General features: G+C 38.7%; 1 protein-coding gene across 17 annotated transcripts in view; it reads left to right on the top strand.

The window, feature by feature from the left end:
- Positions 1–26,726, top strand: part of HUWE1 (HECT, UBA and WWE domain containing E3 ubiquitin protein ligase 1) — a 173,355-nt gene that overhangs the window by 72,686 nt on the left and 73,943 nt on the right. For all 17 annotated transcript variants that reach the window (XM_059158501.1, XM_059158495.1, XM_059158500.1 and 14 more), the window contains 7 exons: positions 1,348–1,482; positions 1,986–2,087; positions 2,559–2,639; positions 17,899–18,005; positions 18,187–18,364; positions 19,960–20,051; positions 20,654–20,865. In XM_059158501.1, the coding sequence (XP_059014484.1) occupies positions 1,348–1,482; positions 1,986–2,087; positions 2,559–2,639; positions 17,899–18,005; positions 18,187–18,364; positions 19,960–20,051; positions 20,654–20,865 (907 nt within the window). The remainder of the gene's footprint in view (positions 1–1,347; positions 1,483–1,985; positions 2,088–2,558; positions 2,640–17,898; positions 18,006–18,186; positions 18,365–19,959; positions 20,052–20,653; positions 20,866–26,726) is intronic.

The raw sequence follows: 26,726 nt of genomic DNA, 5'->3' as shown, positions 1-26,726 counted from the left end.
TCAGTACCCATAGGATACTGTTCCTTTTTTTCTGTTATCTTTCCTGAACACAGTTATTTACATGCATTGTTGCCCCTAGGAACTCCTTTACCCAGTTTCTGTCTCTGGTTTATTGTGGGCAAGCTGGCATTTGAGTTAATGGGTGAGATCCCAGAGTGTTGATTAAAATGTGACATCTACTAAATAAAAGACTATTTAAAAGCCTCATTATTTATTATAAATCAGGTGTTACCAAATTTGAATATGCATAAGAATAAATTAAAGTGCTTGCTGAAGATGTAGATCTCAGGGGCACCTGGGTGGCTCAGTTGGTTAAGCGTCCAACTCTTAATTTCAGTTCAGGTCATGATCTCAGTATCCTGAGATTTAGGCCCACATCAGGTTCTGTGCTCATTGTGGAGTCTGCTTGAGATTCTCTCTCCCTCCCCCCACACCCTAACTTGTGCACTTGTGTTCTCTCTCTCAAATAAAATAAATAAAATTTTTAAAAAGTTATAGATCTCATCTGCAATGTTTGATTCAGAAGTGTGCAAGTGTAGACCAGAAAGATCCACACTTTAAAAAAATTGTTTAAAGATTTTATTTATTTAGAGAGAGTATGTATAAGTTGGTGGGTGGGGACAGGAGAGGGAGAGAGAATCTCAAGCAGGCTCTCTGCAGAGTGCAGAGCCCTACTTGGGGCATGACCCCATAACCCTGAAGATTGTAACCTGAGCTGAAAACAAGAGTTGGACTCTTAAACAACTGAGCCACTCAGGCATCGCAGGAAATCCACATTTTTAATAACTAATCCAGGTGATTCTGATGTATTTGTAGAGGAAAATTTATATTCTATAAAAGGGTTACAAAACTATGAGTGTGTGCTGCCTTTATATAAGTAGGCACAAGTATGTATGTTTGTGTATGTATAAAAAGGTTGGAAGAAAGTATTTCCAGTGTAAACAGTGGTTTAATACTGTAGAAACTGTATTATATTTTATAAATTATAAGAAGTAATTATGTATTTTGTACTTCATTAAAATTAGAAAAAGCTTTACCCATAGTCTGCTACCCACTAGTAGTGTGTGAAATTGCATGTTTTACTTACCATTGTTTCTCCTCCCACATTTGGTGGGTGAGAAATATTGAAGGGGATTTCTTTTGAAGGATTGTTTTTAACTTGCATTTCTTAAATAACTAGTGCTGTTAAATATTCCTCTATTTGTGGAAAGCTTACATTTTTATTTTGAGTTTCGATATCTGTCACCATTTTTTGTATCATTTATCTCACCTTAATGGGAAAAATTTTTTCATTCTTTTGGCGGTGCTTTATTCTAACAAGTTTCTTTATCATAACTTTTACTTTAGTTACAGATGTGACTATGGAAAGTAGTCCAGGCTCATCCATCTCTGTGGAGCACCGGCTAGATGTTGAATTAAGGGCATCCAGTTCTAGCAGCAGCACTAGCATCTCCTCTGGCTCTGGCCCTGGCCCCCGTCCTGGTGGGTAGACAAGTAGATACACAGTCTTCCACAATGTATTACTAAACTAGTCAAGGAGGTACTTTGGGAACAGCTTTAGTGATACATTTGGAGGTTTGTTTCTTAGGACTATGCATGTTACTTTGCCTTTCTGGTATCCATTTTCTCATATTAACATTTATTTCATAGCATTTCATAGTTTTCCAACTGTTCACATGTTGATTATTTTATCAAAGCACCCATGTCAGCAGATAATACCTAAAACAGAAACTGAGGATCCCAGAGTTAATCTTTTTACTTGTCTTTTCCTTTTAGTATTAGTTTTGTGTAGCCCTTGGTGATTTATTTTCCCATTTTTAAAGCTTAGTAAGTATGTACTCTTCCCAACATCCAGAGATCTCATTTCGAATATCTGCTGGTGTTGATATAGTGTATATGCTTCTCTTAAAAATTTGTTTTATGTGCCTACTTATTGTGGTCTGATGGTGAACTCAGTATAATCCTCCATCTTTCTCTCTTGCCAGGAGTCCAGTGTATTCCACAAAGAGCGGCACTTCTCAAATCCATGTTGAATTTCCTCAAGAAGGCCATTCAAGACCCAGCTTTCTCAGATGGCATACGACATGGTATTTGATTTTAGATTCTTTCTTGAAGGATATCTGACTCTTTCCAAAGATGTAGTTCTTTCGATACTGATGCTACTCTTGTTTTATAAAACAGGCTTAAGAAAAGGCATGCCATGCTTTTAGTCTTTTAGTGTCACTTTTCCTAGACCTAAGGATTCTCTAGCTATTTTCATAATGATTGACCTATTTTTTTCCTTTTTCAGCTTTTGACTCTGTGCTCACTTCCAGTCTGCTACTCCACTTTGTCTATGTCTGTATTCTTTTGTTCTTTGACCCACTGTTAAGAGGCTATTTCATGGACAAGGAATAAATAATATAGGAGGAACTAAGTAGAAACCATTAGACTGGAATCAACACAGGATGTTTACCACAGTGGTGGTATATATAATGCATTGTTCTATCATCTCTACCTATCAGACTACTTCTATGCTGATCATATTCTCTTTGATGTTCACTTTTCTTTTCTCTTAGTGATGGATGGTTCTCTCCCTACCTCCCTGAAGCACATCATCAGTAATGCAGAATACTATGGCCCATCACTCTTCCTCCTCGGTAAGTGGTATTATAGTTGGTTATACCACGCTGGAATAACCTGGCAGAGTTCTCTGTGTATGTTATATCCTTATAGGATATTACTGTCCACATTTGTCCACTGTGTTATGTATCTTTCTAGTTGATGATGAAATAGAGAAAGGTCAGAAATAGAGAAAGGTCAGATATTCAAATACCCATTTTTTGAATATCAAATATACTTTCTATAAGAAGTATATTATAAATAATTTGTGATAAGTAATATTGTACTTTGTGCTGTACTTAACATTGCAAGTGTGATAAGAAGCATGTCTTAATTCAATGGTTGGTCCCTCATCTTGGTCTGGAAAATTTAGTCAGAGTGGTTTCCATTCTTAGAATTGAATGACAGACCTCCCACAAACTGTAGTATAGAAAATAGTTTCTCACTGTAGAAAATTCAGTTGGGGAAGCTGTGGTTCCTTTGTAATTATTTGTAAAAATGCCTCTGCAACTTTATTTTGGCAGTATTCTGTGTATTGCTGTTGTTAAAACTTCATTTTCTTTTTCATTTATTGGGTGCCATACATATTCAGGACATTGAGATACATCAGTGTCTAGAATTCTCCTTAAAACTAAAGGAATGTAGTGGGAAGTGTAGAAATAAACAAAACCTCCTTGTACCAGTAGCACACTTTGGGGTATCTGGAGGTAGTAGTTTTGGCTACTACAATTTAGGTACGTGGTCCCTTGCCTAAAACAAATTGGGGTTTTATATTTTAAGTTTGTATCCTGTGACCTTGCTAAATTCACTTAGAAGTTCATAATTGCTTTGTTAATTTTTTAAGATACTCTATATAGGTTTCTCATCTACAAGCAGTTCTTTTTTTAATAATCATTTTGCTTTTTATGTCTAACTGCATTGGCAAAGATTTCCAATATAATGCCAAATAGAAGTGGTGAGAATGGGCCTTTTCGCTTTATTCCTGAACTCAAGGGAGGGGAGCATTCAGTATTTCACCATTAAATCTGAGGTTAGCAGAAGGTCTTATTCCTCTTTATCAGGGTGAGGAAGTATTCCCTTGTACTATAGCAACTCCATCTTGACATGGAGAGACACCCTCCCAAGGTTAGGTTCATATGGCAGAACTCATGGAAGTAGTTCTTTAGTAAAATCAAAGATTTCTTATACAGGTGGAGAAGTCCCAAGTTACGGTGCAGGGAAGAAGGATGGCTCTCTCTGGGAGAAAGCCCCAAAACAGAGAAAAGCAAGTACACAGGCATCTTGCAAAGGGAAAGTTTAAAGGAGGCAGCAAGAGGACATGTATGCTTATGGGGTGGAGGCAGGTAGCAGGTAAGCCTTCAGAATGACACAAGAAGCCAGAAATGATATTTAGAGCACTAAAGCAAACATAGTGGAGGTCAGAATTCTTCTCTAGAGTCTTGTACTTCATCCCTGCTATTTAAATTAGCATGATAACTTTCCTGGTTTCCTGTAAATAACTTGTATTTGAGAGGGACCAAATTTGCAAAGCCAACTCAAAATAATTAGGCCAGCAATTATTATTACAGCTCCATAAATGATAGTGTAGAGCCTTTCACTCTAGCCAGGAGACAGCCAGGAAAAGAAATTAATGGGGGTCTAAGAATCTGCTGGCACATTTTTTTTAATGTAGTTGGCTATTTATTTTGTTGTTGTTGTTGTTGTGTTTAAGATTTTATTTATTTATTTGATAGAGATCACAAGTAGGCAGAGAAGCAGGCAGAGAGGGAAGGAAGCAGGCTCCCTGCTGAGCAGAGAGCCCGATGCAGGGCTCAATTCCAGAACCCTGGGATCATGACCTGAGCCGAAGGTGGAGGCTTTAACCCACTGAGCCACCCACACGCCCCTTGTTCTTTTATTTTAATTCTTCTGGATACCTTACTTCTATTTTTGACCCACCTACAGAAGGAAGTCCCCTAAGGCACAAACGCTGCCTTAAAGTGACAGTAGTTTAATACTCATCTGTTTTAAGAGTTTATTTATTTATTTTAGAGAGAGAGAGAGTGCACACTCTTGCTCAAGTGGAGGCTGGAATGGGGAGGGAAGGGGGAACAGATCTCAAGCTGATTCTGCACTGGGTGCGGAGCCCAATGCAGGCTTGATCCCATGGCTCCCAAGATCGTGACCTGAGCCGAAACCAAGAGTTAGACGCTTAACCAACTGAGCCACTCAGGCACCCCCAATCTTTTTACTAATTATAGCAGCTAGACTGCTTTGTCCCTCATTAAGGGCTTCTAAGGCTTGAGCTCTTTGGTTTATATGATTGGCTAGGAGTTGTGCCATTGTTTGGGTAGCCTCTGTTAAGATGCGTCTATGTCACAGAATTAAAAACACCTAATCTTGTGCCCATTATACCAAAGATGGTGATGCAGCCCAGTATAAAAGTTAAAAAGGTGGCCCAGTGTTCCCTTTTGTGGCAAGAATTGATCAACAAACTAGACATTCTGGTTTGATCTAGGGTACCTGGATACTAAATACCCATAGGACACAGGTCAGGGTGTATGGACTAGAAGGGAGTAGTTGGTGGAGTAGAGTGTATGACCTTGCTGAATAGGAGTTGTGTCCTAGGAGATCCAGTAGCCCAAGGGGGCTGGAGGGTGGAGTTTCTAGTGGCCAAATTATATCACGGCAGACATGGCGAGGGCAAAACAATCTCAACAAGAAGGGCATCATGGTCTAGACTCTGGATTGGTGGGGAAGGCTAGGAAGGGCATGAAGAAGTCAGTAAGGAAATACCTGGTGAGGTTGTGCTGTCCAGCTGCAACAATTCTGTGCTAAAACCAACCAAATAAGGATTCTGACTCTTCCCAAATTCAATCTCTGACTCTTCTGCCCCACTTTTATACCCAACTATATTCCTAAGTTCCCCAGCTACCTTTTCTTCTCTTAACTTCCTGTTTAAGTCCATATTCCCTGAGCTTGTGCTCTGTTGCTAGATTAGCTGATGTCAACACCATGATGGTTGTTATGGACTGCTTAATCAGGGGGGTGACAGATAGTATGAATGTTGAAGACCTTTCAGGGAATAAGAGTTGTTTGTACAACTAATTGCCTGAACCTGGGCACCTGTTAACATTGCTAGAGTTTTAGTGCTCAGATGACATTCTCTGTTACTATTATATAAATATTGTCTTTCAGGTTGAGGAAGATGGGCAGTGTTGATGCAGTGATGGTGGAATAATGGAAAGTGAAGTGTGAGACTGTCAGATAAAGGAAAGTCAGCTGATGGGGCCATTGGAATTGTGATGAGTGATGTGGCCACCCATTATAGGGGCAGTTAAACATTTGGGGCTGTTACCACGGAGGTTGGAACCACCGATTGTGCTAACATCATCCTCTAGGATACTGGGTTCATGGGAGTCCTGACCTAACCCCATAACTTTGATGGAAGGTTTCATACATTTGAGAAATAATTACAGAAGTGATTTTCAGTATTCCTTCGTCTCTAGGAGTTACAGAGTAATTTCTTACAGGGAATTGTGGACTTATTGAATATCCCCAAACAGTCCAGGTCACAACATGGACATAAAGGAGTCCAAGGAGTTTGGCACTGAGTTGGAATTGTAGACTCCCAGATGCAGGCCATGAGCCAAATCTGGCATTGCTAGGCCAACCAGAACCAGAGTGTTCCATAATATTTTCAGACCTGTTGAGATCTATAGGCTTGGCATGATGGAGGTGTCCATTTATTTATGGAAGTCACAGGCATTGTTATCCCAGGTCCTGTAGTGGCTTTCCTTTCATTAGCTCTGTAATTAGGGCTGTAATAGGGTGGATCCAGAGCTAGCATCCATATTTAAGAATGTTAGTACTGAGAACTAATTTACGATCTTCCTTTCCTTTTTAGAAGAAGCATAAAATTGTAGGTGTGGGAACAGGCAAGACTTCCATTTCTTACAAAGAGGGAACTCCAGTTAGTGAACCTTTAAAACTATTATATTGGGAAAAGACTTTAGCAGAGACCACCTTTGTGGCATACAGAATAGTCTGAAAGGGCAAAAGACCTCAATTTTCAGTGGACCCCATTCTGTAACCCACTCTAAATGGAGGTACCAATCTAGCATAGGTTGCACCAAGTACAAAAAGGGGGCAGTGTCTTTAAGTGAGAAGAGACTCTCTTTGGGTATTATAGATTCATACATGGCAGGCATTCGTTTCATAACTAGAAGAAGAATAGGAAGGTCCTCGTTATATTTTGTTAGGATGGCATGTGACTTAAAAGGTTGAGAGTTCAGGATAACTAAGATAAAGTGGTTAAGAGAGAGACCCATTTAGGAGACCATTGTCCTTTTTTTTTTTTAAATTTAAGAGCATGCCCTTAAGTAGGCTATTATGTTTTTGTGTTAAGTCTGCAGTCTACAGACGATAAGACAAATCAAAAGTTCCAGATGATGCCTTGTTTTTATTGCCAGTGCCCAGATTGAATGAATAAAATGTGTACCCCCATGAGAGTCAGTGTTATTTGGAAGCTAAAAGGGGACTAACATTTAGTGAGACCTATATTAACTGCCAGCAGTAGCGTGGCAGGAAGGATAAACCAAGAACATGGTTGTATAACATTAAATCTTTGTGAGGGAATAGTACCTTATATCCCCAGATTGGGGCAGTGGCTCAATAAAATGAATTTGCCATTCAGAGAGGGAGTGTTTGCTCCTTTGTATGGATTCCCATTGACCATGATGCTAATGGAAGACAGAATGCAAAGATCACACTGGTATGCTAGAGTTTGGGCCATGGCCAGTAGCATTGGATACTATGGCACTGAGCCCAGCTTTAAGGATCTGGAGACTGCAATCACTGGAGGTCTCATTGAGCTGAGTCAGGGAGTAATATCTGAGCTTATTTGAGAAGTGTGAACAAATTAGTCAGCTATGGCGTGAAAATGAGTTTCCTGTGTGGCTGCCTTGGTATGAGTTGAGACAACAGACTTTAATTGTAATACGTGATATCTGAGCAGCAATATATTCGCAATGTAGGAAGCCTAATAGAGCACGATACTGAATGTGGTAACTTTTGAGCCCATTGACCTAAGACCCGGGAATCTATAAAAATATAAACAGTGTTCATACCTTTATTGAGGTGTCCTCCAGTGCCAGAATGACTGTGGTCTGCTTTCTAGTTGGGCTGACTCTTGACCCATCCTTTATCAGGAGTGACCTGATCATGGGTTGGAAAGCACCAACTTTCCAGCAGGTTCCATCACATGTGATTAGTGTTAACTGCCTTCTGTAATAAATGGACTCCCTTTCTACTGGATTTCCTATTCACTGTGTCCCTGTGTTTTTAAGACAAAAGCCGGAGGCTGTGAGTCCACATTTTCACTTATTTTGGACCTTTAACTATAGTTTACTTTGTCTGCCCTTCACATTTAAAAAGATGTTTCATCCAGCTTTTAGTTCTTTTCAGCAGAATGATTTATTAAAATATTGTACCTTTTTATCTTAAAAGGAAGAATTTTCTATGTTGATGTATTTTTTGTGATCACCAATGTTTTTCTTTCTACTAAAGTCTTGTGTCTTATGTTAATTTTTTTCATATTCTGAATCTTACACTAGTTTTCTTACTCCTTTTTTGTAATGGTTATTTTTATATTTTATTGACATCTAAACTTAAAAAATTTCTTACTCTGTCTTCTGCCAGACTGGAACAACAACATAAGGTCTTCAACCTGCCTTCATGTCACCCGTTTCTCATCATTTTTTTTGTACTTTTTTGACTTTCCTTTTCTGATTCATGTTTTAGTTTTGTTGGAGTACATCTTTGGGTAATTTTTAAAGTGTTACACTTCTTTTTCTTTCACAGTTTTGTGGACATTTCTCTATTGTCTTCTAATGTTATGCCTTGAAGATAATAACGATGTTAAACTGGTTCTTGTTCTTTTGTAGATAACCTCATTTTCTCTTTACTCTAGGAATTTACAAATTTGACCAGGACATACTTGGTTCTCTTTCTTTTCAGTATTCTCTCATAGCAATTGGTTAGGCCTTTTTAAAAAACTGATAATTTTTCTTACTTCAGGAAAATTCCTTTGGTTCCTTTTAACTTCTATTCTCTCTCAGAAATCCTACTGTATAGCTAGTACGCCTGCCATGTTGATTTCATGTCACTATCTGAGAGAATTTCTCTGTATAACCTTTCAAGATGCCTATGGCAGTATCAAATTTTAAACAGTTTTTACAAACTTTGTAAATTTCTATTTCCTTAAGGGACCCTTTGTCTTAACACATTATTGCTGTTTTATGGATTTTGTAGGTTCTGTAATGTGGTTTTTGTCATTAACTTTTCAGAATAATTTTTTATTTTTTTATTAACATATAATGTATTATTAGCCCCAGGGATACAGGTCTGTGAATTGCCAGATTTACACACTTCACAGCACTCACCATAGCACATACCTTCCACATTGTCCATAACCCTACCACCCTCTCCCTACCCTCCTCCGCCTGGCAACCCTCAGTTTGCTTTGCAAGATGAAGAGTCTCTTACGGTTTGTCTCCCTCCTGATCCCATCTTGTTTCATTTATTCTTTTCCCACCCCCCAAACCCCCACGTTGCCTCTCAACTTCCTCATATCAGGGAGATCATATGATAATTGATTGGCTTATTTCGCTAACCATAATAACCCCTAGTTCCATCCATGTCATTGCAAATGTCAAGATTTCATTTCTTTTGATGGCTGCATAGTATTCATTTGTGTATATATATACACTACATCATCTTTGTCCATTCATCTGTTGAGGGACATCTGGGTTCTCTCCATAGTTTGGCTGTTGTAGACATTGCTGCTATAAACATTTGGGTGCACATGCCCCTTCGGATCACTACATTTGTATAGGTTAAATACCCAGTAGTACAATTGCACTATAGGGTAGTCATAGGGTAGCTCTATTTTCAGCTTTTTGAAGAACTTCCATGCTGTTTTCCAGACTGCTTGCACCAGCTTGCATTCCCACCAGCAGTGTAGGAGGGTTCCCATTCCTCCACATCCTCGCCAGCATCTGTCATTTCCTGACTTGTTAATTTTAGCCATTCTGACAGCTGTGAGGTGGTATCTCATTGTGGTTTTGATTTGTATTTCCCTGACACCGAGTGATGGTGAGCACTTTTTCATGTGTTTGTTGGCCATCTGGATGTCTTCATTGCAGAAATGTCTGTTCATGTCCTCTGCCCATTTCTTGATTGGATTATTTGTTCTTTGGGTGTTGAGTTAAGTTCTTTATACAGGTTAGATACTAGCCCTTTATCTGATAAGTCATTTGCAAATATCTTCTCCCATTCTGTCAGTTGTGTTTTGGTTTTATTGACTGTTTCCTTTGCTGTGCAAAAGCTTTTGATTTTGATGAAGTCCCAATAGTTCATTTTTGCCCTTGCTTCCCTTGCCTTTGGCGATGTTCCTAGGAAGAAGTTGCTACAGCTGAGGTCAAAGAGGTTGCTACCTGTGTTCTCCTCAAGGATTTTGATGGATTCCTTTCTGACATTGAGGTCCTTCATGTATTTTGAGTCTATTTTCATGTGTGGTATAAGGAAATGGTCCAGTTTCATTTTTCTGCATGTGACTGTCCAATTTTCCCAGCACCATTTGTTGAAGAGACTGTCTTTTTTCCGTTGGACATTCTTTCCTGCTTTGTCAAAGATTAGTTGACTATAGAGTTGACTGTCTATTTCTGGGCTCTCTATTCTGTTCCATTGGTCTTTGTATCTGTTTTTATGCCAGTACCATACTGTCTTGATGATGACAGCTTTGTAGTAGAGCTTGAAGTCTGGAATTGTGATGCCACCAACTTTGGCTTTCTTTTTCAATATTCCTCTGGCTATTCGAAGTCTTTTCTGATTCCATATAAATTTTAGGATTATTTGTTCCATTTCTTTGAAAAAAAATGGATGGGATTTTGATAGGGATTGCATTAAACGTGTAGATTGCTTTAGGTAGCATAGACATTTTCACAATATTTGTTCTTCCAATCCATGAGCATGGAACATTTTCCCATTTCTTTGTGTCTTCCTCAGCTTCTTTCATGAGTACTTATAGTTTTCTGAGTATAGATTCTTTGCCTCTTTGGTTAGGTTTATTCCTAGATATCTTGTGATTTTGGGTGCAATTATAAATGGGATTGACTCCTTAATTTCTCTTTCTTCTGTCTTGTTGGTGTATAGAAATGCAACTGAGTTCTGTGCATTGATTTTATATCCTGACACTTTACTGAATTCCTGTACACGTTCTAGCAGATTTGGAGTGGAGTCTCTTGGGTTTTCCACATATAGTATCATATCATCGAAATATAGTATCATATCATCTGCAAAGAGTGATAGTTTGACTTCTTCTTTGCTGAATTGGATGCCTTTAATTTCTTTTTGTTGTCTGATTGCTGAGGCTAGGACTTCTGGTACTATGTTGAATAGTAGTGGTGATAATGGACATCCCTGCCATGTTCCTGACTTTAGTGGAAAAGCTCTCAGTTTTTCTCCATTGAGAATGATATTCGTGGTGGGTTTTTCATAGAAGGTTTTGATGATATCGAGGTATGTACCCTCTATCCTTACACTTTGAAGAGTTTTGATCAAGAAAGGATGCTGTACTTTGTCAAATGCTTTTTCAGCATCTATTGAGAGTATCATATGGTTCTTGTTCTTTCTTTTATTAATGTATTGTATCACATTGATTGATGTGTGGATGTTGATCCAAACTTGCAGCCCTGGAATAAATCCCACATGGTCGTGGTGAATGATCCTTTTAATGTACTGTTGGATCCTATTGGCTAGTATTTTGGTGAGAATTTTTGCATTTGTGTTTATCAAGGATATTGGTCTGTCATTCTCTTTTTTGATGGGACCTTTGGTTTGGGGATCAAGGTAATGCTGGCCTCATAAAATGAGTTTAGAAGTTTTCCTTCCATTTCTATTTTTTGGAACAGTTTCAGGAAAATACGAATTAATTCTTTAAATGTTTGGTAGAATTCCCCTGGGAAACTGTCTGGCCCTGGGCTCTTGTTTTTTGGGAGATTTTTGATGACTGCTTCAATCTCCTTACTGGTTATGGGTCTCTCTTCAGGTTTTCTATTTCTTCCTGGTTCCGTTGTGGTAGTTTATATGTCTCTAGGAATGCATCCATTTCTTCCAGATTGTCAAATTTGCCAGTGTATAGTTGCTCATAATATGTTCTTATAATTTTATTTCTTTGGTGGTGTTTGTGATCTCTTCTCTTTCGTTCATGATTTTATTTGTTTGGGTCCTTTTTTTTTCTTTTTGATAAGTCTGGCCAGGGGGTTATCAGTCTTACTAATTCTTTCAAAGAACCAACTCCTAGTTTCATTGATTTATTCTGTTGTTTTTTTGCTTTGTATTTCATTGATTTCTGCTCTGATCTTTATTCTTGCTCTTCTCCTGCTGTGTTTAGGCTTTCTTTGTTGTTCTTTCTCCAGCTCCCTTAGGTGTTAGGTTAGGTTGTATATTTGAGACCTTTCTTGTTTCTTGAGAAAGGCTTGTATCACTGTCTAATTTCCTTGCAGGACTGCCTTTGCTGCATCCCACAGATTTTGAACCGTTGTGTTTTCATTAGTATTTGTTTCCATGAATATTTTCAATTCTTATTTAATTTCCTGGTTAACCCCATTCATTCCTTGTAGGATGCTCTTTAGTCTTCATGTATTTGGATTCTTTGCAAATTTCTTCTTGTGATTCAGTTCTAGCTTCAGAACATTGTGGTCTGAAAATATGCAGAATGATCCTAATCTTTTGATACTGGTTGAGACCTGATTTATGACCCAGGATGTGATCTATTCTGGAGAATGTTCCATGTGCACTAGAGAAGAATGTGTATTCTGTTGCATTGAAATGGAGTGCTCTGAATATATCTGTGATGTCCATCTGATCCAGTGTGTCATTTAAGGCCTTTATTTCCTTGTTGATCTTTTGCTTGGATGATCTGTCCATTTCAGTGAAGGGGGTGTTAAATTCCTCTACTATTATTGTATTGTTGTCAATGTGTTTCTTTAATTTTGTTATTAATTAGTTTATACAGTTGGCTGCTCCCATGTTAGGGGCATAGATATTTAAAACTGTTATATCTTCTTGTTGGACAGACCCTTTGAGTATGATACAGTGTCTCTCCTCATCTCTTATTATAGTTTTTGGCTTAACACCCAATTGATCTGATATAAGGATTGCCACCCCAGCTTTCTTCTGATTTCCATTAGCATGGTAAATTGTTTTCCACCCCCTCACTTTAAATATGGAGGTGTCTTCGGGTCTAAAATGAGTTTCTTATAGGCAATATATTGATGGGTTTTGTTTTTTTATCCATTCTGATACCCTGTGTCTTTTGATTGGGGCATTTAGCCCATTTACATTGAGAGATGAATTTAGTTCTATTGTATTGCCCGTAAGGTGACTATTACTATATATTGTCTCTGTTTCTTTCTGGTCTACTACTTTTAGGCTCTCTCTTTGCTTAGAGGACCCCTTTCAATATTTCCTGTAGAGCTGGTTTGGTGTTTACAAATTCTTTCAGATTTTGTTTGTCCTGGAAGCTTTTTATCTCTCCTTCTATTTTCAATGATAGCCTAGCTGCATATTGTATTCTTGGCTGTATATTTTTCTTATTTAGCGCTCTGAATATATCATGCCAGTTCTTTCTGGCCTGCGAGGTCTCCGTGGATAAGTCTGCTGCCAGTCTAATATTTTCACCACTGTATGTCACAGACCTCTTGTCCCGGGCTGCTTTCAGGATTTTCTCTTTGTCGCTAAGACTTGTAAATTTTACTACAAGATGTTGGGGTGTGGACCTATTCTTACTGATTTTGAGGGGGGTTCTCTGCACCTCCTGGATTTTGATGCTTGTTCCCTTTGCCATATTAGGGAAATTCTCTACAATAATTCTCTCCAATATACCTTATGCTCCCCTCTCTCTTCTTCTTCTGGAATTCCAGTTATTCTAATTTTGTTTTGTCTTATGTTACCACTCATCTTTTGAATTCTCCCCTCATGGTCCAGTAGTTGTTTGTCATTCACACATTGAAACACATTGACAATAATACAATAATACAATAGTGATATATAAGACCAAATGACAGAGAATTATATATATCGTATAATATATGTACATTATATACATTAATATACATATAAATTATAATATATAATATATGTCTATATTATATATCACTATATATCACTAATTCTCTCTTCTGCCTCCTAGCAGTAAGAGCCTCCATTTTTTATTGCACCTCATTAATAGCTTTTTTTATTTAAGCTTAGTTAGATTTTAGTTCTTTTATTTCTCCAGAAAGGCCTTTTGTTTCTCCAGACAGGATTTAATCTTCCATGCCTTTTTTGAGCCCAGCTAGCACCTTGAGAATCGTCATTCTGAACTCTAGATCTGACATATTACCAATGTCCGTATTGAATAGGTCCTTAGCCTTCCGGTACTGCCTCTTGTTCTTTTTTTTGTGGTGAGTTTTTCTGCCTTGTTATTTTATCCAGATAAGAATATGTGAAGGAGAGAATAAAATACTAAAAGTGTGGCAAAGACCCCAGGAAAATGTGCTTTAATCCAATCAGAAGAGACCCCATATCGTGGGGAAAGAAAGGGGGTAAAAAGAAGTTCAGAGAAAAAAAATAAAGAAAAAGTATAAAAAAGAAAATATATATATATTAAACTGATGAATAGAACAGAGTTACCCACTTAATTTTGGGAGTATTTTGGTCTCTTAGAAGAAACTACCTCCCAAAATCTTAAAGAATGAAAAATTATATATATATATATATATATATATATATATATATTCACACACACATACAATAAGGGTAAACACAATGAAGGGATGGAATATGACTATGAATATGACAATTTTCAAAAAAAAATTTCTCTGAAAGGAGTTGATAAGATAAGTTGTTTGGGAGAATTAAGGAAAAGAACCTGGAGAGAATTTGCTTAGTCTGGAGACTAGAACAAAAGCCCTGTGCTAGATTTAGGGTATATTTTGATAAAGTAGAAGAAGTTGTATTCCCAATTTTTTAGAAGAAAAAAATCCATGTATATACAAAAAATAAAGTGAGATACAATGAAGGATAAAATATAACTATAATATTGAAGGTTCAAAAATACTTTTTTGTGAAAGGTGTTGTTAAGATAAACTAGTTAAAAATGTTAAAAGAGGCAAGTATAAGTTAATTAAATTTTAGCATAAGAAAAAATAAAAGTAAAAAAAATTAATTAACTTTGCAAAACTAAAGAATCATGGGGAGAAATCTATGAATTCCATGCTTTGCTTTCTCCTCCTCTGGAATTCTGCTGTTCTCCTTGGTAAGTGAACTTGGTCTTGGCTGGATTCCTTATGATCTTCTGGGGGAGGGGCCTGTTGCAGTGACTCTCAAGTGTCTTTGTCTGAGGCGGAATTGCACGGCCCTTACCAGGGGCCTGGCTAAGTAATCCTCTCTGGTTCACTTTCGGGAGCTTTTGTTCCCTGAATGCTTTCCATAGAGTTTCGGAGGATGGGAATGAAAATGGCTGCCTCCCAGTCTCTAGCCCTGAGGAGCCGAGTACTCGGGGCCCCATTGCTCAGTGCACCCTCAGAGAAAAGCACTCAGTCACTCCCATCTCTCTGACACCTGGCTGTGCTCCAAGCTCACCCAGCCTGTGACCAAGCATCTCTGTCTCTGGCACACAGCCCCAGCTGGAGTCTCTAAACCCAAGCAAATCCCTGAGCTCTTCCAGGGAGGGTCTCCCCGGATCTTGTGGGGTCCCTGCTCAAAGAGCAGTGTCTTGACTGTGCCACGTATCACAGTTTAAGGTAACCCCAAGTTGAGAGCTCACTCCTCGTCTCTGTCTCTAGCTGGCTTCCCCGCTCTAATACCTGCAAGCTCTGCAACACTCAAGACAACGCCAATCCTTCTGTGACCCCACGGGGCCTGAGGCCACATTGTCCCCACGTGGGCTTCACCTGGCTTAGCCTCTGGAGGGATGTCCCTCAGTGGAGCTGACTTTTGAAAGATCTCATTTTTGCTCTGTTGCTCTGCCGCTTGCCGGGAGCCAGCCCTTTTCCCCGTGGTCTATCTTCCCATTGCTTTGAATTCAATTCTCCACAGGTCCTTCCTTTCAGAAAGTGGTCGATTTTCTGTTTCTAGTATTATTGCTCTTCTCTTTGATCTCCTTTGGATTTGTAGGTGTTCGGAGTGGTTTGATAAACTCTCTAGCTGATCTCCTGCTACCTGATCTCATCTCAACCTACTACTTGTCTGCCATCTTGACTCCTCCCTATCATTAATTTTTTAAGAGTTAACTTAGTAGTCAGTTGCTAGGTTCCACATGGAGCCAGTTGGTTTTTGTGTTTCCTTTTTAAAAAATTCTAATATTTGGTCATCTGTTAATTTTAAAAGAGGGTTTAAACTGTCCCATTGCACAGTAGCATTATGACATAGCATTATAGTTAAGACTATGGTAAAATAACAGATTTGATTTCTTAGTAACGTCTAGTAGAACACTAATTTTAGTTTATGAATACTCAATTTTAGTAACTTCTTTTAATTTAGACATTTGTTTTAGGAAAAAGTCTGTGGAAGATTCTATTATATATCAGTAGGAACCCAAAAAATGACTTATAGTTTCCATAAGTTTGTAGTCCCATCAGAAGTCCCAAAGGTCATTGACAACTGTTGGTCCCCAGTAATTGTCATATATTTGCCCATCTCAATGACATTTGGAGTAGATGCACCCCTTTGTCAGGTTTTAAAGTCAAAATTTTTAAATGTCATAAAATGAGTTGGGAAGCCTTGTCTTAATTGCTCCTAGAAGGTTTAATAATCTCACATCTAAAATTGTTACTTTTGGGACAGTTGGGTGGTTCAGTCTGTTAAGCATCTGCCTTCAGCTAAGGTTGTGATCCCAGGGTCCTGGGATCGAGTCCCACATTGGGCTCCTTGTTCAACGGAGAGGCTGCTTCCCCCTCTGCCTGCCTCTCCCCCGCGCCCCGCTTGTATGCACACTCTCTCTCTATCTGACAAATGAATAAATAAAATCTTTTTTAAAAATAATGAAACTGTTGGTTTGGTGCCTGTTACTTGGTATTTTTACTTTTAAAAATGGTTAATGGGCTAGGCTGCTTTGCTATCACTTCTTGAGAGTCGATTTTTTTATCACATTTTCTTACAAAAGCATTACATTTCACTTGTAAGCATACAGTTTGTAAAAGAATTTTATTCTAAATCTGGTCAGATCTCCTTTTTTAACTGCTGATATACTGCCTGCTTTTCTTGGATTTCACATAAGCTTGTAAGCTTTTTCAGTCTTTTCAGAGGGTTAGTTGCAGGTTTTAATTATTCGTCCTATTGGCTTGCAGTTCACTAAATGCTGTTTTTTTCTATTTCTAGCTTCGCTTTTGGTTACCTTTAATGAATGCATTAATTTTCTCTTGAGCACTGCTGACCATCTATACAGCCCATGTTAAATACAGTATTGTCAAAAGTTGGGCAGATTACATTCCTAAGAACTCTTAACATTGCTAATGGTATTTTAAAATTACTAAAAGGCTTTTGAGAAGACATTTTGTCCATTCCATCAGCTGTTTACTTCAGTCCGGAAACCACCCCCCTATCTTAGATATTTTCCCTGCATTTTAAGCAAAGGTTGCATTTTTAGATTTGTTAGTTCTCATAATCGTGGTCTGGTTTATATCCGCAGTGGTTCATGTATTTAGTGGAGTGGTATGCAGCCATTCATTTGAATGAAGTGTAGTGTAATGACAGGGAAAGAAAAAGGAGAATATATGGCGTATATTATAATTTAAAAGAAACAGGTTATATAGCAGTGTAACCTCAGTGGTATAAAAATGTGCTCCTAAAATCTTAATATGTTTTTCATTTATATGTATTTCTTGAATTATATATGTTTAAGATGTAGAACATGATCTGATATATGTAGTGAAATGATTTCTATAATCAAGCTAATTAACAAATCATCTCACATAGTTACCTTTTTTATGTGAGGAAAGCACCTGAAATTTCTTGGTATATTTTTCAGTGTTCATTATGGTATTATTAATTATCATTATACCTATACATTGCCCATAAAAATCTTGAAGGTGTTTCACCTAATTCTTAATAGTGATCTTCTGATGGAGCAGTATTAGGAGCTTTCGTTTCAGAGTAAGTGTAAGTATTTAAATTATTGTACATTGGGTATGTTTTTTTAAGCCTTTGCAGTTAGTTTTATTGTTAATACCTGTGAACACTATCTGAGTTTTTCCTATTTCTCATCTTTTTTAGCTACTGAAGTGGTGACTGTGTTTGTATTTCAAGAACCATCACTTCTCTCCTCACTCCAGGACAATGGATTAACAGATGTCATGCTTCATGCACTGCTTATCAAAGATGTGAGTCCTTTACTCTCTCTCTGTAAAGAATGCTCTTTGCATACCCTTCCGCATGATATGCACCTTCCCACAATATACCCCTCCCCTATTACCTCTCTGTGCAATAGCCTGGTCAGAGGTTCGTGGCATCTATACCTGAATGCTTTTAGAGGTCTTCAAATTCACTTGATCTTCTCTCTAGGTTCCTGCTACCCGTGAAGTCCTTGGCTCCCTCCCAAATGTATTCAGTGCACTCTGCTTGAATGCCCGAGGTCTTCAGTCATTTGTGCAGTGTCAGCCTTTTGAACGTCTTTTCAAAGTTCTTTTGTCTCCAGATTACCTCCCAGCCATGCGAAGGAGGAGGAGTTCTGATCCTCTTGGTAAGTCACCAGGATTTATCTTACAATAATTGGATTGTTGTTGTGCTAAGATTTTAGGTGATTATTGAGCCACCAGTTTGAGAAGAAAACCCTTTTTTGACCTCACATTTCTCTGGCTAGGTGTTCTAAGCTTAATGGGAATTATCAATATAGTTATTACTATATCACTATGTACATTGTATAGCAGGTAGAAAAGAATACTTCAGGGGCACCTGGGTGGCTCAGTGGGTTAAGCCTCTGCCTTTGGCTCAGGTCTTGATCCCAGGGTCCTGGGATCAAGCCCCACATTGGGCTCTCTCTGCTCAGCGGGGAGCCTGCTTCCCCCTCTCTCTTTGCCTACTTGTAATCTCTCTGTCAAATAAATTTTAAAATGAAATCTTCAAAAAAAAAAAAGAATACTTCACCTTTATCTTCTGCTCATATTTTCATGTTTCTCAGCAGTTCAGTGTGTGTGTGTGTGTTCAGAAGTTCAAAGTTTTAATCCAAATTTGTACAAGTGTTGGGAAAACCTTTTCCCTTCCTGGGCCACCAAATGGTCCAAATCACGTTCCTAGGTGGCCTAAGTGGCTCCAGATCTTCAGGTGATCCCTCCAGACCATGCCCTCATGTTCCAGTTGGCTGTAGCATTTGGGCGGGTCAGAAGCTGAACTGTGGAGTGATTCACAGAAGCTGCCCCCCTCTTCTTGGGTTAGGGCGGGAGGGGCAGCCCTGAATTCCCAGGTGGACTACCAGGAGGCAGGACCTACACTGCACTGCTCCCTCAGTGGGATTACCCAGAGGAGCAGGAATTATCCAGTGGAGATCTTGGGGGCAAGTTCACCTAGGGCTTGGGGTCTGGCACAAGAGGGAAAGGTCTCCTTGGGAAATTTCCACCTGTCATCATTTCTGTGCCACTTGGATGCCTCAGTGGCCAGAACTTGAGAGAGGCTGAGGACTTCCTTCCAGTGACCTTTGGATGTGCAAATAAGAGGTAGTGTTCCTCAGACTATCAAAGTTCATTGTTAGATCTGCTGTCATGGTGCTAGTGAGAGACGGGTATTTGGGGCAGTATATTTCCAGATCTACTATCTAGCAATAGGAGATACAAAGTCCTGAGGTGTTGATCTTAGTAGACTTCTATTCTAATCTAAGTCCCCAGAATAGTCACAAATGAATAGATTTCCTTTCCAGTGTATTTGAGACCATATTATTGAGGAATAGTGAGGAGGTAGGGTTCTAGAAAGAATCCAGTTTTCATAAGTGTACTTTGTCTTTCGAGCTGCCATTGTCATTCTCTATTGGGGCAGCCGAGGATTAATGGTTTTATGCTTCTTTCTTTTCTCTCTCTCTTTGCTAGTTCAGACCTTGGTAGTAGAGATTGCAAGGGTAGAATGTAATGTACGTGGTTATTTTTAAATATGCTCAGTAGACTGATGGGGTTTTTTTCTTCCTCCCTAATGATTTACTTTCAGAAGTTGGTGTGAATTCATTTGAGAAAATGTGGCATTAGAAAAATCATAACCACCAGCTCAGTTTCTTCTTTCCTCCTCATTGGCAAAGAAGATAGCTCAAATTCTATTCTTTCAGTCTTTCTAACAGTTCATTTTTGCTTTAAGGGGATACTGCATCTAACCTGGGGAGTGCTGTTGATGAGCTCATGAGACATCAGCCCACCCTCAAAACAGATGCAACAACGGCGATCATCAAGGTAGGAAGTGATTAAGACTAACCATGGGCATGAGAGAGCAGTTAAGGGGGTTTTTAAGAAAAAAACTTGGCCTGCTGGAGGTCATCTGGATTCTTGGGCTAGGCCTAAAAGAGGATTATATCTGCCTTATTTTCTCCATGTCCTTGGGTTTGTCCTTTGTCCCAGACCCTCCCCCAAAAGTCACTTAAGTATTGTGTTCTTCCATAAGATATTAACAAGTTGCCAGGATTTAACTTCATTTGTAAAAGCATGTTACTTTTTCTAATCTTTGTTTCTTGATATTTTTTTCACATTTAGTATCCCTGCCAGTTGCCTGAATGATGTAGGAGTTCCTAGTTATTGTGAATTGGGACATGAAGTCAGATTAGTCATTCGATCACTTAACATCTGTGTTAACAAGTTATTTAACTTCAGAACTTCAGTTCCCTTATTTGTAAAATGGGATTGATGACTATATTTCATAAGTGATATATTTTACATACATACATGTATATAAAATGTTTGGTACTTCTGTGTATAACAGATAGAAAATGCTCTAAAAGTGTTAGTTGTCCCCCGTTTCTTATTTACTAATAAATAATCCTATTTTATGTGTCTTACAGTTACTTGAAGAAATCTGTAATCTTGGAAGAGACCCTAAATACATCTGTCAGAAGCCATCAATCCAGAAGGCTGATGGAACTGCAACTGCTCCTCCTCCAAGGTCTAATCATGCTGCAGAAGAGGCCTCTAGTGAAGATGAGGAGGAGGAAGAAGTACAGGCCATGCAGAGCTTTAATTCTACCCAACAGAATGAAACAGAGCCTAATCAGCAGTAAGTATTGACAAGACAGGTTTCCTAGCCTTGTGATCTTAGGCATGTCATTTTCATCCATAACATGAGGGAGTTGGTTCATTACAGGATTCTTCCAGCCCTAAGAGTCTAGTTTTTTCTTTCTTTGACCATTGTGCATCATTTAGGCTTTCATAATTAATTGTATGGATTGCCTTAGCAAGGTGTCTTTCTTTAAAATTTGTTCATGGAATTGAATCCACTATATCAAGTTTATGGGTTTTTCTCAGAGGACTTTTTCCCCATTGTTGATTTGGTATTTGCATCATTGTTTGATTGTTTGCATAAGTGAGCACATAATGAAACATTGCACTTTTGAAGCCTGTCTCCAAAGTCCTTAAAAATTACAGAGATTTGTTGTTGGTTGGTCTTTGCTTTTGTTTGATTACTATCTGTTTATTTTAGATAAATCATAAGTCTTTGGAATATACGATATTATTATAACCAGGCACGGTAGATTTTCCTTCTTATTTCTGTTTATTTAAGTTTTGTTTTACATAAAAATTGACTACCTGAATGAGTTGGGGATGGGCTTAAAGACTGCTTGCTGGCTGGTGGTGCATAGTCTACCAGGCTCTTTGAGCTTATATTGTCACATGCAAGGGGTGAAATGTAACTTGTAGCTGTAACTTTTTTTAAAAAATTTATTAGGCAGAGAGGCAGGCAGAGAGAGAGAGGAAGGGAAGCAGGCTCCCCACTGAGCAGAGAGCCCAATGCGGGGCTTTATCCCAGTCCCCTGGGATCAACAACCAGAGCTGAAGGCAGAGGCTCTAACCCACTGAGCCACCCAGGTGCCCCCGTAGCTGTAACTCTTAATCATATTCATGCCAGAAGAGGGTGTGATACCTCTGAGCTGTCATGCATTTATCCATTTAATAAGTGCTCTTCTGGTTTATAGATACCTAGTTCTGAGAAAAACAGGAAATGTTTTAAGTGTGGATATGAATGGGCTTGGGCTGGTCTTGAATGACAGTTTGGAACTTAAGAGAAAATTATGGCAGAATACACAGAAGGAGGAAAGTCCTGGACAACAAAACTGGTGTGCCCTCTTGGAGCTCTAGGAAGTGATGAGCCTGTTGGTATGAGGTTTGTTTGGGTTTTGGTTTTGGGGGGGTTTGTTGTTTTTTGGAGGAGATGCATTAACTACTAAGTTTGTTGGGCAGATGTGTCTTACCCTTGTCTGAGATGGCAACTTCATTCTAGCAGCATCTTCTAATTTTGATTAAAACATTCTCTTTCGGAAGAGACCTGAAAGAAAACAAGATTTTATATGCAGAGGAGTCAGAATCTGTGCTTACTTGCCACACCCTTGATTGTTAGCCACCCTGCGAGAGAGAGAGAGAGAGAGAGAGAGAGAGAGATAGATAGATAGATAGATAGATACTGTTTCCTTTCCTGACTACAAGACAAGGGAAGGATTTCTTAAACTTGAGGAGTGGGAGGGTGGTTTTGAGTGAGGTTGCACGTGTTCATCTGCATATAACTTTTTCTCTACCAGAATACCTTAGAATAAAATGTGCCCACATTTTAAGCTATCATAGTAAATTGATGTTTTCTCACACCCTTGTATTTTTTCACTCCGTGCTTTTCATGGGATATATGTCACTGTGTACTATTTATATTTGTCCCCACCCCACCCCAAATTATCTTATCTCCTTCTTTTCTATCTACTAAATTCCTGCTTAGCCAGTTCAAACGTCACATTCTTAAAGGAGCTTTTCCTTTTACCTCCGAATGGGAAGTCAGTCTTTTGTGTTCTTCCCAAAGTTTAGTTGGAATTATTCATATTTTCTAATGGTTTCTCCCATTAATCTGTGTGCTCCTCCAGGGAAGGGACAATGTCTCATTTTACAGTGTATCCTAATTACTTTGTATATAGCGGATAATTGGCCAGTAAATGTTCATTTGGTGCTTTGATGGAATGACTCTAGAGCATTAGATGAAGGATTTCCTGAGTTTTAAATGCCAAGAGAGGTGGATCCTAATGAAACATGAATGAGAAGAAATAGTAAAAATACAGGCATGCACAGCATTAATAGTCTACCATAGTGTTAATCATATGTAGCTTCTAAAGCTATAGAGGACTCTAGCAATTGCTATTCCATGGTATTGATGTTTTGCTATACTCTGTGTGGTCTGGGTGTTTATCACTACCTCATTCACATAACGTATCTAAGAGTCTCACAAATGTTGACATATGTATACTTTCCCAGTTCTGCCACCTTCAGAAGTCTCAATTGGGTTACTCTGGATTATTAAGGCTGGAAGGAAAAGTAAGAAACTGACTAAACTCAACCTTCATCTCGAAAGCCATAATATATTAAAGGGAGTTCTTTTATCTCCCTATCCCAGGTAGTTGTTATGGTGGGAGTTACTATGTACTTTCTGCCAGTATGGGAAGAGGCTTAGAAAAATTTATAGTGTGTGCCATCCCTTCTCTCCAGAAGTCTTATTTGTGTCCCCCAACTCACCCCCAATGCAGAATTCTTCAGTGGGACTCTCAAACAAATTCCAGTCTCACGTGTCCTCATCTGTTGTCCAGTGCCTTAAATAAACACATGAATATATTTTTTCCTGTTTTTTAAATTAAGGTTTAATTTCTGTAAACTGCACAGATCTTAAGATTCCAATTTCTCTACCCTAAAGCAGGACAGCTACTTATTTTTTTTAATTTATTTATTTTAGAGAGAGCACACATTGCCAGGGCATGGGCAGAGGGAGAGAACCCTCAAGTAGATTCCCCACTGAATGTGGAGCCCAACTGTGGGGCATTATCTCAACCCTGAGATCACAACCTGAGCCAAAACCAAGAGTCGGACACTTAATTTATTGTGCCAGCCAGGCGCCCCTACTTATTTTAATTATCACTAAATAAATTTGTATGTTCTAGAATATTCTATAAAAACAGTATATGGAGTCTCATATGTGTAGCATACCTGATGTATGTACTTTCTTATATCTGGCTTCTGTTGTTCAGCGTGTTTTTGAAATTCATGAGAAAGGAATCTCATTGTTGCATCTCCAAGTTGGTTTCTTTTCGTTGCTGAGTAGTGTTTCATTGAATGAATCCACTCCTGTGGATGGATTTTTGAGTTTCTAGGTTTTTCCAGGATAAAATAATATTTTTTTCTTTATTTTTTCTAAAATCAGCAGCTTGCATTTGAAAATGCTGTTTGTATTTGATCTTGAGACATGTGGTTTTGTGCTCAATCTGGAATAAGGAAATTTAGGCACTACAGTCTACCCCAGATACATGACAGATACATGATACATCCAAAGACATTCACAAGTAATTCTAAATACTTGTGTTTTGGCCTCTTTCTTCTGCCTTCTAAACTGTTCTCATGTCAGTAAAACTGATACTGCTGGGGGTGAATATACTTGCCAATGAGTAACCAGGGCTTTTAGTGAAGGCACCATGGTTTATTTTGTGGTGGATTCCATTTACTTTGCCTAACTTAACTGCCTATCCTGAACAACTTGAAAGAAATGAGATATATAAATCCATGTCGTCTCTGGAACTTGAATAGCAAGTGTCTGGGCTTTAAAGGCAGCCAATTAGAAAAGCAGCTGTTTCCTTAATTGTAGCTCACTGGGAGGACTTCTTTGCCAAAGGCAGCTGTGTCTCCTCAAGAGCTGGAAGAAAGAGATGATTCACACCACCCCACCCCAAATAATTCCCTGAGACCTGTTGTTCTATACCCTGTAGTATGACACACAATTGGAATTTTTCTTCTGTGCTTTTTTTTTTAGATTTTATTTATTTATTTGTGAGAGAAAGGGAGAGAGCATGTGCACAAGGAGGCAGAAACCGAGAGAGAAGCAGGCTCCCCACTGAGCAAGGAGCCCAATGCAGGACTTGGTCTGAGGACCCTGGGATCATGACCTGAGTCAAAGGCAGCAGCTTTAACCGACTGAGCCACCCAGGCGTCCCTTTTCTGTACTTCTGATTAAGGGCTCCAGAACCATAAATACACATGTAAAATTGAGTTTGGGAATATGTGTGCTTTATTCAAAGGGGAGACAGGAAGTTTTTAATTTGACAGTTAAGGTAAATTGTTTTATTCATTGTAGGAATGCAGACTTAACTGCTTCATAGATGGTATGGGTCAAAGTTTCATATGAGGTTAAGATTAAAATTCTTCTTAAAACCAGTTAATAGAGGGATTTCTACTAGGGAGAATTTATCATATGTACTGTTCCTGTATGATGTTCTAAGCTTGGAGGCCCAAAGAGGAGGATAATGAAAAAGTGATTATTGAACAAATTTGTTCCTAGATTTGGATTAAGAACCACGTGTTGATTTATTTTCTTTTATTTTCCCTAACTTCTATTTCCCTAAGCAAATGAAGGAAGTACCTTGGTCCCATTTCATGATATTACTTTGGCTCTTTGTCATTGCCTTCGGTTTCTACAAAGGGACAAGTATTTAATTTGGGCTAGAGCCACACCTGTACTCCTTAGCTGTAGAGATGGATTTATTGGTTCTTTTCCAGAAGGTGCAATGAAGCTGGGGTAGATGATTGGTACAAGTAGCAGGGAATGCCGCAGTGGTTCTGAGAAGGAGCTTTACGGTCAAGGAAAGGTTGCAGTCTTGCCATGGAATCATTCCACTCGTGGCTTATAGGTCCTGCCTTTGTACAGAGCTCTTCCCTAAATTCTTCATTGAGAGTGTTCACGATATCCTTGCCAAACCCTAGCTCTGGATATTTCATCACTGAAACCATTTCTGATGCCTCTCCACTAGGTCTAGTCTCCATTTTGCTGTCAATGCCCTCATGCTTGACAAATCTTTATTTACATCTTGTCTTGCTCAAGGACAAGAACTGTTAACTTCTTGCAAATTCTCTTGCTTTCTCTATTCCCCTACTTCTCCCTTTTATTTCTGCCCCTTCCCCCCCCCCAAATGTCTTCAAGAGCCTGTATCCAGAATGCTCCCTATTAGACTCAAGTTTTGTCCTTTTCTAGGGTTTACCTTGAGGTAGATTTTGTTTCATTTTAATATATTTTTGTGGATTTTCTGTTTATTTCTTGCAAAAGCCAAGATTGAGCTAAGTGCTGCATTTTCTGCAGCTGTGGCATTAACTGCAGCATTGAAGTATCCGAAGCAAATGACCTGATCACAGTTTTTTGATAGTTCAGGGACTGTTGTGATACAAATATAAATTGCTAAGAAAGGAGGCTTTGGGTGTTGGCTTCATCTTTTTTTTTTTTTAAAGATTTTATTTATTTATTTGACAGACAGAGATCACAAGTAGGCAGAGAGGCAGGCAGAGAGAGAGAGAGAGGAGGAAGCAGGCTCCCTGCTGAGCAGAAAACCCGATGCGGGGCTCGATCCCAGGACCCTGGGATCATGACCTGAGCCGAAGGCAGAGGCTTTAACCCACTGAGCCACCCAGGCGCCCCGGCTTCATCTTTGATTAATTTGTTCTGAATGGTTTGTCAGTCTAAGCATGGAATTTTGAACAAAATTAAATTCCATTTCCTGCTCTCTATTATAACTTTAAACCTGATGCAAGAACATGGTAAGATGTTTATTGTATTTGTTTCTTTGTCTAGCTCTTGTCTTCAACAGATGTTTCAATAGTCTTAATCAAACTGGCTTTTTTTTTTGTATTTTCATATTGATGAATTCCTTCTATGATAGTTTGCCTAAGATAGTTTCTTTTGAGATACGTGCATATGCTGAGTTTGTGAAGACTTGGTTTTTCCTTTTGTGCTCTCAACCTACTCGGGCTAGAAAAACTAGTTTCAGAATTGATTTCAGCTTTTTTTTTTTTCCTATACTGTACTGAAGTCTAGAAGTCTGACTTAGAGAAAGGACCTAGAATTTCATGCTATTT

This window comes from Mustela lutreola, chromosome X (assembly GCF_030435805.1).
Source record: "Mustela lutreola isolate mMusLut2 chromosome X, mMusLut2.pri, whole genome shotgun sequence".
NCBI classification, from domain to species: Eukaryota; Metazoa; Chordata; class Mammalia; order Carnivora; family Mustelidae; genus Mustela; species Mustela lutreola.
Note: the sequence above shows the minus strand (reverse complement) of the source record. Positions and strands in the feature narration are given on the sequence as shown.